Raw genomic sequence first — 12280 nt, forward strand, 5'->3', positions numbered from 1 at the left:
TTTTACAAATGCTGGTTTTCTAGAAGGCTGTATTGATTATCAGAAGTTTGTACTTATATATTAATTAATCCCAGCCAGATTTAAAATTAGGTTCTATATTAAAGCTGTGAGCAAATATTGTTTATAATATTGCACCTTCAGGTTTTTACCTACAAAATAGAATGTAAAAGAGAAATAATACTCTTACAGATGACTTAGTGTTTCTTCCAGAGATACATAAATGCATTTTCTACTTTGGAGGATGACTACAATAATTAAATAATAGGACAATGTTCAAAAATTAATGCCTGCTTATCAAGGGGTGTTATTTTCCCAGGCTTTTTGACTACACCATTCTGTAGAAAAGTTTCCTGTAGTTAACTCTGTGTGTGATTTCAGTTGCCCTTGCCATTTTTTTCTGCCTTATATATTTTCTTCTGTTCAATACCAATTGTACACCCATGTTAAACCAAACAAATCAATGTCTAATTCATTCCTGGAAAACCATTCTTTACCCAGGCAGCAGCAATTGGCTTCCTAATCCTATTCAATTTTTTTCTTGTTTTTGTATTTTGCAGTAGAATTTAGAAACTGGGGGTGAAGTCCTGGCTATGGTGAAATCATTAGAAGTTTAAGTACTACTTTTAGTTGGGTTTAAACTTCATCCTTTGTCTTTTCCTTAAGTCATGATCCAAGGCAGTCACTCAGTGAATGTGTTTTCTCAGTTACAGCCCTTGCTCCAGTCCTGCCATATGTGCCTGCCTTGCACGTGTAGCAGTAAAATCTGTTTTCCATGTCAAACCTGTGTTGCTAAGTTTATTTATATGCCTGGTATATGAAAGCAGGTGTGGAATTTAAAACACTTGCTAAACAGTCTGTAATATAGTACAGTTCTCAAGTAATTAGCTGTTCCTGTGTCTGCCAATTTTAGGAAGTGTATCAATCCATTTTGCCAGATTTTTCTCTTTTTTTAAGCCAAAATAGTTTTTACTTCAATTTAAGACTTGGCTAACTGCATTTGAAACAAATAATTTGAAATTCATTATTTTAAGACTTTACATTGTTTTAAGTTGAAAGGACTTCCTGTGTTTTGTTTACCAGAAAAAAGAAAACTGTGGCCTCTGCTTAAAGGAAAAGAAATAGCAGGAAGAAATCTGCATTGCAACCTATTGAGATAATGAAGAAATTATTTTATTCGTATATCAAGCAAGGGAACTAGTAGAAGTCAAAGAGTTTTAACACTGTTATTTTAAATAAATAAAGATTCTTTTAGGTTAATATTGACTGATAATTTTGTAATGGGACAATTTCTGCTCTCCCAGAAGGTTGTTGTAGTGCAGTAACAGATAATAATCACATGCCATGATATTGCAACGATGCTTTTTTTCTGATTATGTGTCTGTAAAAGACCAAGCCAACATAGCATACTGAAACTAGAAAAGGGACCTTTTGTTCTCTACCCATACTTCTTTATGCAAAGCAATTACTTTATTGCAAGTTTGAAAGACTTTGAGTAGCTTTAATTTTGATGTTTTGTTTGTTTGGGTTTTTTTTTAACTTTGTTAATTTAACCTTCAGCCCTGAAGGTGATTTCATGTACTTCATATACTGAAACAAATGTAAAGTCTTTGAGATGCTGTGGGCACTCAGCATATTTAGAAAGGTATTTACAGGTACAAGACACTGTCAGGTTGATTTATATATTAAAGTTATCACCAAAGTATGACTGAATATTACCAGAGTCTTATGCAGATCAATAAACTTCAAAGCATGTGGTTAGGGACTTTTCCAAAGTTGAATGCACCCAGAGTCCTGACTAAATTATCTTCTGTTCATTTAAATCATCACATGTATTCTTAACCAACACACAAATGCAAAACCAAGTCACTTGCTAGGTACATCCACAAAAAGGTTAGCATGTGAACATGGGAAAAAATAGCCTAAGATTTTGTGTTGGTTTTCATTAGGATAGGGTTAATTTTTTTCATAGTAGCTAGTATGGGCTTTGTTTTGGATTTGTGCTGGAAACAGTGTTGATAACACAGGGGTGTTTTTGTTACTGCTGAGCAGGGCTTGCACAGAGCCAAGGCCTTTTCTGCCTCTCACACCATCCCACCAGTGGGTAGGCTGGGGGGAAATGAATTTGGGAGGGACACCTGACCCCAGCTGACCCAAGGGATATTGCAGATCATATGACATCATGCTCAGCATATAAATCTGGGGGAAGAAGAAGGAAGAGGAGGAATGGTTGGAGTTAAGAGTGCTTGTCTTCCCAAGTCACTGTTACATGATGGAGCCTGACTTTCCTGGAGATGGCTGAATACTTGCCTGCCCATGGGAAGTGGGGAATGAACTCCTTGTTTTGCTTTACTTGCATGCATGGCTTTTGCTTTACCTATTAAACTATCTCAATCTCTGAGTTTTATTTTACCCCTCTGATTTTCTCTTCTATGCCACTGAGAGGAGTGGTTGAGCAGCTGTGTGGTGCTTAGTTGCCATCTGGGGTTAAACTGTGTTGGGGTTAAACCATGCTGGGGTTCTGTTCATACAATAAAGCAATTGTAGAGGGGAGAATAACACGGTGACCAGCAGGTATAATTTGTAAGTCTATTGGTATGAATTAGAACTACTGGCTTCTTTGAGGTGCTGCTTATTTGGCAGCACTGTGTTTAGAGAAAGACAGTTTCTTGGCTTATTAGAAATTATTCAGAAAACAAATGTAGTGTTTCAAATCCAGAGGATGTAGAGGGAGAGGCTTTTGCTTTCTATTGCAGCTGAGCTGCTGTAACAGAAGTTGGGTATCTTGTGCTATGTTTGCAGTAAGAGGATAGGTGAGTGAAACAGCTGTCGAAAGAGAACTGCACATCCTTAGAATAACAGGATAACTTAGTTTGGAAGGTACTTTCTAACTCATCCAGTGTCTTGCTTAGAGCAGGTTTGATAAAATCGAATTGCTTGGAGACTTGTTACAACTTAACCACACCGCTCTGGAGCAACATAAACTTCAGGACCACCACAGTCTTTCAAAGCAGTGTGGAGCTTGGTATTTTGGTTTATTTTTCCCTACTTGTAAATTAGTGCTAGTGTGTGTGCAGCATGCAGCTCCTATTTAAGGAGTTTATGGGCTGAAAACATCTCTCTTTTGGTTAATTTTTTGGGGAAAGAGTAGTCTGGTTTTGTCTCTTACTGGTTTCTGCTTTGTGCACCACTTACTCTGTGAATATGAGAAGGAATGATGGGGATGAGTAAAGAGGAAGAATACAGGAAAGGCAGTGGCAGCCACAGAGCCTCGCACCAATTTTTTTTTTAGTACCTCAGTGGAGTACAGTCCCAGTGATGTTTGTGGAAGCAGAACTGGCTGCCAGGTTTTCCCAAACAAAATAATCGTTAACTTGACTTCAGTATAATCTGCGTACATTCAGATACAGGAAGTAGACTTTCAAGAAAGTCTAAATACAAGATAAATTAGGAAGCAGTGTAATTGGTATTGGAAAAGGAATAGGAAGGTCTTTCAGCTGACAGTAATTTTTCAGGGTTTTGAACGCAGTTCAGCATCTTGTTCTTTGTCATGGTTTACATCTTGAATATTGCTGCCAGACAGTATGAGTTACGGTAAACAACAAGCAGCAGTTTGGAGAGAAAACTATCCTTTTTTTAAAGAAGGAAGAAAAAAATTAGCTTCTAGCCTTGTATTATGCCAAGAAATGGAGAAAAGTAACCAACTCCTTAGGTCTACATCATGGAGAAAAGAAACCAGTTCCTTAGGTCTACATCGTGGGTGGTGCCTGTGGTAATTTGGTGTGAGGGTGTACATTACTAGCCTGTGATAACTTTTTTTTTTTGTATGCAGGTAGAATGAAAATGGGAAAGTGTTGATTTTCTGTTGTGCCTCTGTAGTCTCAAAGACTCGTTTGTGGTCTCAACAGGTGTTTGTTGGTCTAAAAAATATTGAAGTGAATACATTTAATTTGTCTTTGGTAGAAAGGCAGTAACTCCTGGAACATTAAATACGTCTTTCAGGATAAAGGTCTTGAGATGCTTAAATTTTATTCTGCTAGTGCTGTTGTAAAATAACAAAAATATATATATAGGTGTACATATCTTGAGAGATATAGCTGAGGACTGTATAGGGAAGGACCTGGATATTTGCTGTAGGAAATTGCTCTTAATGCCATGTATTATGAGCTCAAGTAGTTTAAGCACTCACAAAATTACTCAGAATCCAAAAGAAATGTGAAATATGTTCAGCCTCCTCATTACCCCTTACTATTTTATTTCTTAACTAGTGGTCTTTTACAACTGTTGAAACTATTCTATGAGAGTATTGTTTGGGTGGAAAGCTCTGATAATTTGCAGTCCTCCATTTAAAGTGGCCTGTAGTGAAATACAGGAATATCACTCCTGAAAAATTTGTCTTGTTTGTTTGTTTGTTTTCAGGTTGAGAAAAAGTAGTTGCAAACCTCTTTAAATTGTGAACATGTCATCTTCTTTCCAGGTGAAAGTTACGTGTGCGCATCCAATGAACCATATCGCAAAGTTGATTACACCAAGAATGTCAATCCGAACTGGTGTGTGAACATAAGGACTGGGTCCAGTCGGTCCTTGACATCTCTGACATCCACAAAGAGTGAAGTGAAGGAGAGTAAAGATTTCATTAAACCCAAGTTAGTGACTGTTATTAGGAGTGGAGTAAAACCACGGAAAGCTGTGAGAATTCTGCTGAATAAGAAGACCGCTCACTCCTTCGAACAGGTCTTGAATGACATCACCGAAGCCATTAAGTTAGACTCGGGTGTGGTCAAGAGACTTTGTACCCTGGATGGAAAGCAGGTAGGAGAATAAACTGCTGTGACCATCTAATAACTATAAGTTAATCTAAGCTGCTTTGTTTTCATAGCTTGAATTACTGTTACTGTATATGCTTTGACATGCTTCTGAATAAGGAGAGTTAAAAATGTTGACTTCAAAAAATTTTATTGAAATAATAATAGATATAACAAAATTAAAATATATAGTGCAAAAGAAGTTGATGTTTACACTCTAAGTGAAAAAGAAAATTATGCTAACTGTTGTATTGCCCAAAAAAGTGTCTGTTGCTTAAGTAATACATTTAATTTGAAACATTTGAAAGGAAACTTGTTAAAATATCTGTGTGTTCTCAGAAGCAGAGACTTGTTTTCAGACTACTACATAGTGCTGACTGGTATAAGAAAAATATTGATGCCTCCTTCCATTTCACTTTCACAAGTTGCTACTTAAGTAGCAGAGGACTGAAATGTCTTTCCACAGCTAGTATCTGACATGATCTAAGGACAAGAATTCTATTATTTGACATGATCTAAGGTCAAGAATTTTATCTGAAATAAATAATCCTGGGAGGATGGTCACATCTCTACAACTTTCTCTTTTTGCATTTAGTTTACCACTGCAAAAGCATGCTGCCAGAATTATTGATGTGGTAGGTCTGTATTCTCCCTGAGGAATACAGAGGAGTGGCCCGTGGTGTTCTGCTGCACAAGTTTGAAGTCTCAGGCATACATTTGCTGTTGGTCAGTCAGGTTAATAACTCAGCCCTTTGTGGATCAGGACTTTGATACTTGACACTGATGTAGAACTGACAGCATTGTAACTTTAGTAATAGAGCGGCATAGACTGCAGAGATCACATTTGGTATTGGGTACCCAGATTATTTTATTGTTGACTAAATATTAGTATCCCTGCTCTTGCAACAGATTTCTGTACACCTGCATACCTGTACATTGGCATGAACTGTTTCTAAAAGCTTCAGTTGTGTTCAGAAATGTGAGAATTTTTATTGTCAAGCCTTTTATAGTGGTTGTAACTGTATAGATGCTTAAAAATCACCTTTTTGTGGTCCAGATTTCTAGCAAATGTGTTGCAGAACAAGTGCACTTAGATTGACTCAGTACAAGGTCTGTCTCTGGTTATGTTCTGTGTGCTTGGATACACTTCTTTTAATTAAGTACATGAATAGAATAACTTCTGGGTTCTTGTATTAAATGTAGCAAGGCAATTGCATCACTGAGACCATTGATTTCAGTATTTGGTGGCAGCACTATAATGTGCTCTTTAGTTCTAATAATAATTTGGTTTTAAATGGGGTTTGTTAGTGCTACTTCTTAAGACAGAAGCCTTCCTAGGAACATCTGAAATGTGTTTCAGTTATGTTTAATTTAATTCATAATAAAATAGCATTGAGGATATTATGCAATAATTGGCCTCTTCTGACTGTGAAGTCCTCTGTTACTGTCTTGGATAAGATGATTTTAATCTTCTTGAGCGAGTTAGGAAAGAAAACTCAGTTCACATTCACCTCTTCTTTTTCATTGTGAATGCAGCAGAAATTAACTGATGTTCATGGATGTGGAAGATGCAGTAGTGCATCACAGAACAATAAAAGTCATTAGCATTAAACCTCACATGCATTGCTTGCCTGTTACAATCACCCATGGTGGATAATGGGTGTCTTCAGTCCATGGTGAGGGTGACCAATCATTGGTAATGCTCCAAAATAAAATTTCTAATTTCTGTAGAACCTCCTGCTGCTCTTCTGTGGTAAAGGCAATAATCAAACTTGGACTGCAGATGTAGAAGTGTTCTCAAGCATGATGGAGAAATCCCTAGTTCTCACTGGGAACAGCCTGCAAACAGTTGTTCTTTGCAGCTGGCTCTCTGAGTAAACTTTTTCATCAGTAGTAGTGAATAAATGTGGAGACCTCCCTTCCATTTTATGTTCCTGTAGAGTTTGGGAAGGAGCTTTAGCTTGCACAACCATAGTGAAATCCTGTTTTAAGTGGTTATGAGATACAGTGCCCCAGTAAGAAGACATATGGCTTTAAACACCCTTATAAAAAAAGCCTTCTACTGCTTATCTAGGAAGATTGAGAGTTCTGGGGTTTTTTGTTTGTTTGTTTCTCTTTCCCCAAAGTGAAGGGCTGACCCCAGTTTGAGGCAATAGGGTTTGGGTTTTTTTGAATTTGTTTGTTCATTGCTGGTATATGTAGAGGTTGGTGCCCAAGGGCTTTTTGGGCTTTGGCACATAAAGAGTTGCTTTGCTGCCTATTACCAATTGGTGGAAATCTCTGAGCCTATTTTCTCTAATGTAGTAATTGCTTATTCTTCTAAATGTGCTAGGGAGGCAGATCTTTTATGTTTGTTGTAGTGTTGGCACAGCTTGAAAGGCAACCATTTAAAAAAAGGCATTTTGTAAAGGAGTGTGTTCCTATAAATGTAGTTCTCGTCTTGCTCATGAGTGTGACGGTTTTCTTCTCCCTGCTCCTTCATGTTTTTATCTCTATGGGAATACATACTTTTTTGGTGGTTTTCTTTCTTTTTTTTTTTGGTAGTGAGTAGGTTCAGGTTGTATTTGCTGTTTAATATGTGACTGGTGCTGAAATTCAGATGTTCATAACATGCATGTTTAAAATTTGCATCCTTTTGTTCGGGAATGTGTTCTGTAATTTACGGGGTGATTTTGTGTTCCAGTAGAACACGTGTAGTAAGAAATTATGATGAAATCAATAATATATGAAGAGATATTTCTGAGCAACAACAGAAAGTATGTCCCCAAAGTAGTTTTTATTTACTCTTCTGACTTCATTAATCCTGACTGTAGCAACATTTTGATGATAATAGTAATATAGAAAATAACATTTGAGGTGAGTATTTTCCTTGATTATGGTGTGAGAAGACAAACTATATTGTGTAACCTTTACAACGTTTCCTTTCATCTTCAGTTTCAACATGCTGTAACTTAACATATTAGTTACAAAGTGCCTTGTGGTTTCAAGTACAGATTTATTTTAACTATGTTGATGCAAGGCTGACTTTTAACTTCGAAGCTATTGAGCAACTAACTTTTTTTATCTTCTAAGACTTTTGTGATAATTTCTATGTGAGAAAAAACATTTCTGTAAATGTAACCAGGCTTCAACTTCGCAGTGCAGGCTTCTGCTATTCCACTCTTTGTGCTTCTGACATTGAGGTTTGCCTAATATATTTGCTTGACCAAAGTGTTTTCCTTACTTGGCTGCATTTTTCCTGGAATCTGTCACTTTCCTACTGTGAAGCAAGGACAGTCAGACTGAAACTTCTCCAGTTTGGAAGTTAACCCTTTCTTATCTCTGAAGAGAATGAAGGGCTTCTTTCTTGCTAAACAGGCTTCAGTCTTCAGTCATTGCAAAGTGTGGGGTAACAACTTAGAGGTAGATTACCTGTGCTAGTTGTTTAAAAGCATTTATTGTCCTGGGGTGTAGGGAAATTTCCTGTGAGAAGTTCACAAAAAACCATACACAACTCTGAAGCATGTGTTATTTGACAGACAAGAGAAAATTAAATTTTCACACTTTTTAAGCTTGCAAGGTATTGCAGTTTGATGAATTAATATCCATATCAGAATTGGAAAAGGTGGATGACTCACCTTTTCTATACTCTGTTCCTAAAATAGTGAGAATGCATTACAATTTAACCTTATTTTGAAGGTCTTTTTTGATGGGCCACAGGTTAGGGTGGCTATCTCTGAAATTATTTTCTGTTAGTGAAGTTTTTTAATAAAGTGCTCATTAAAAGTAAGTAGGTAACTGAAGAAAATAGGTAATACATGTACATGTATTTATCAGACTCATCATGCTCTCCTCTCAGTAGTATTTTTATTGTCCACTGAAGATTTGAAAATTCTTAGTAGAGAAGATAGCTTCTGTACACTGAATTTTGTGTTTGCTTTGCTGTTAACATGTCCATCATAGAGAGCAGAAACCCAAAACAAGGGATGAGCAGGAGAGATTTCATTTATTAGTGTAACAGATATTCCCTGTATTCTTGATGCAGTTCTTTTGGCACACAGGCCTCTGTCATTCAGATCTGAAAATTTCCACTAATATAGTATTTTTGTATAGTCTCAATCTCAGTGAGAGCTGACTGTTTAGTACTGAGACAAGTTTTAGAACGTATGAATTTTGTGTTTCTCAGTTTTCCAGTTTTGTATGTGAAGTCATACTGTATGAAATGATGTTTTAAAAATAATTCTATTGTGGTTAACCCGGTATTTGTGGTAAATATTTCCCTTTAGTCCAATGATCTCCTACCTAAGGAGGTGGTTCCTTAAGAAACCAGGCTGTAGGAGTTGCGTACTTTTATTTATTTATTTTTAATCTTGAGTCATTTAATTGTACTGTTACATCACTAATATCTCATTGCAGGCTGAGAAACAACTGTAATAGAAACTTGCTCTGGTGTTAGCAGGTGCTATTTGTAGTTGAAAGCTACCAAATCCAAAGCAAGTCTTTATCTTGCATCTCAGGCTCTAACCGAGCACAGGCACTGTACAAATGTCTTGGAAATAGCACAGACTTGAACTTCTGCTCCAGGCAATTTTGCAAGAATATAGAAATCTTCAGGTTTTTTTGCAGTTCTAGTTTTGTTGAAATTTAAGATACCATTTTAAACTGAAATGTTGCATTAATCTGAAGTATGAGGGGAAGAAATCCTTAAGCCCTTGCATAGCTTGCAACTCTTAGAAAGGCTTATATATTGTTAAAGAGGAATGTCAGTGGCAGCTGCAAAGAGTGATTCTCCGCATTGCAGATCCCACAGAAAGCTGGCATTGGTGGGCAAGGACTCTTCCCTTATTATTGTGTGACAAATAGTAAAACATATTGTGGAAATGGAGCCAGAAATTGGTTTGAGGTTGTCTTTAAAGTGAAAGAATAGAACTTCTGAGAGATCTTCCAAGAGAATAGGAATCTAAGTGGCCTGGGTAATTAAATCCGAAAATATACACACAGTACAGAGGAGGGAAATAAAAGCTCATACTGATGTTGAGCCGTGTCATTGACTGGATCAACGTGAGACAAAAGCAATGTGGAAGAGCTCAATATTGCTTTCAAGGCATAGGGAAACCCTGGAAAACAATATAGAGGCGTCCTGGGAGAGTCTAATCATCCTGCAGCTGATGTTAGTTGGATGAGATATGTGTCCCTAAGGTTGAGCTAAGTAAACTCAACTCTCAGACTTAAGGGGCAAAAAAATGTTTGAACAGTACTGTGAATCACTTGCTGATGGTTGGCTGGATTAATTTCCCTTTTTATGAGTAGATATGTAGCAGTGGAGGACCTGTATTACCTGGAAGCTGAAAAGTTTCACCTTTGGTGCAGATACCTTAATGTGTGTTACAGACCGGAAGGACACTGACATAGCACCTGTCTATTCTGGGAATCTGCTGGTTTGGGTTGAGCTCTGGACCCAGAATGCTTCACCAGCATGTATGGTGTGGGGGTTTTGGTGGTTTTTGTTGTTTTTCTAGTGATAAAGAGTTATGAAGCAATTACTTGACTGCAGAGGGAGACAAGGGGAAGAAAACAATAGTGGCTACTTCCTTGAATCTGAAGTAAGCTTTTTGATGCTGTCTTTTCTCATCAGTCAGCTAGGAAAGCATGAGCCAGAAAATGCACTACTGAGTGAAAGAGCAGTGAGGATACTGTTGTTCTGAGTGATTATTGATGACTCGCTGCCAAACCGGAATTTCATATTGAGTAGGGGTCAATGAATGTGTGGCTGTGCAAGTCTCTGTAATGACCTGCAAGATGGAATGCAGGATATGCTTAATAAATACAAAGAACACACCAAACAGATGAGCTACAGGAAACCTGGGGCAACAGGAGATAAGAATAATCTTGACAAACTGCAGAAATAGCATAGGATAAAGCAGGTGAGTAATCTTACACTCACTGGTTATTAAAAATGCAGGTAGAAAATGGCAAGTGGTTCTGGTTGAGGTAGTAAAAGTTCACAGTTGAAGATGAATTAATGTAGTCACTGGTCATGCATAGGAGAGGAAAGCCAACATCCCTGTGGAAGTTAAAGTGCTCACTTTGCTCTGTCCTACTCAACCAGAGACAGCTTTATTAGGGAAAATTCAGAAAAGAGTAAAAGCATTTAAGAAAACATCTTTTATGACTATAGATTGAAGGAAATGGGATTGCTTAGACTGTAAAAAGATAATCAACAAGGTTTTGGGGGGTATGAACAAGAAAAAAACCCTACCAGCAAATAGAAAATTACTTTTATGTCTTCCCTATCCATAAAAAAAGAAATTATAGGCTTATAGTAAAGATCAGATCCTGTGGAACTCTGGTAAATAGTCATAGTAAAATTAAGAGTAAGGACGAGGTGGGGTTTTGTTTGGTTGTTTGTTTTTTTTTTTTAGCAGATAACTGGAGTCTAAGATTTCTGAAAACTCATTGGTTTAGAGTGTTTTTGGTAACTAAAGGTCATCTACTACTTTGGAAGAGCTGTTAAGCTAGAGATGAAATAATAAAAATCTTAATACCTGTTAATATAAAAGTGTTCATAGATATACACCCACATCCCACAGAATTCGGGCAGCAGGGGTTACAGTTAGAGTAAGTTTTATCTTAGTGCTAGCAAACCTTCTAATATTGGATGTGAAACATGATTTAAGGGAAGTTGGGCTTGTGCTAGAGGCTAGAATTGTTTCAGAGAACAGCTCTGAGAGTGCTGGATACAAATCTTGCAAGTCTTAGTGAAAACAAAAGAATTAAAGTGGCTCTAATCTTGAGGAAGGAAGTTAATTCATCCATGGACACATCCATGGTAATGGTATTTTTGTTCAGACTTTCAGTTGGTGTGCTTGGAACTGGAAGCCGTGGTTGTTTATTGCTAGAAGAGAAGAGGAAATAGCTCAGTGAGACAGAGGAGATAATTTTGGGCTCTGTTCACAGACATAGAAATATTGCCATCTGTAGGTATTTATGGAAGGAAGTGTTTATTTGAAACTCCCCTGAAATTAACCCTACCCTGTCATAGTTGCAGCAATCTGAAAAATACCCTAATTATGAAAATACAGAAATATTTTTCTGGGTATATATCTTGTCATGGAATACTTTCTAAAGGGTTTTTGTTACATACAGGAGTGCAGAGTCCCCAGGCAGTTAATGTGGGGGTTATGATGTAGCTTAGAGAGAACTTACAATTTTTATCACAGTTGTCAGAGTATCACATTACCAGCCCAATCACAATTTTAAGGAATAAAGAAATTGCAAAATTGTAATGGTTTTGTTTTAAAGCAGCAAAATGATGATGCTTAAGGAAAAGGATTAGAAAGAAACAAAATCCTGAACATCTCTAATGAGTGTTCTCAGGAGAGTGTGTTAAACTGGAAGTGAACAATAATGCTGAGAAAGCTCCTCAGCTTTGTTGCATATGCAAAAAATAAAGGTCATGCCATGTGAAACAGCCACAGTCTAGCACTGGGAAAACTTGG

The 12280-nt window shown here is 37.1% G+C and overlaps 1 protein-coding gene across 4 annotated transcripts in view; it reads left to right on the forward strand.

Moving 5' to 3' along the window:
* The window catches only part of DCLK2 (doublecortin like kinase 2), a 79474-nt gene that overhangs the window by 7126 nt on the left and 60068 nt on the right, over window positions 1-12280 (forward strand). For all 4 annotated transcript variants that reach the window (XR_011697858.1, XR_011697859.1, XM_071555644.1 and 1 more), the window contains exon 2: window positions 4475-4809. Coding sequence is in view for 2 of the 4 variants with exons in the window: in XM_071555644.1 (XP_071411745.1) it covers window positions 4475-4809 (335 nt within the window). In the remaining 2 variants the exon portion in view is untranslated. The remainder of the gene's footprint in view (window positions 1-4474; window positions 4810-12280) is intronic.

This window comes from Pithys albifrons, chromosome 5 (genome assembly GCF_047495875.1).
Source record: "Pithys albifrons albifrons isolate INPA30051 chromosome 5, PitAlb_v1, whole genome shotgun sequence".
Lineage (NCBI taxonomy): Eukaryota > Metazoa > Chordata > Aves > Passeriformes > Thamnophilidae > Pithys > Pithys albifrons.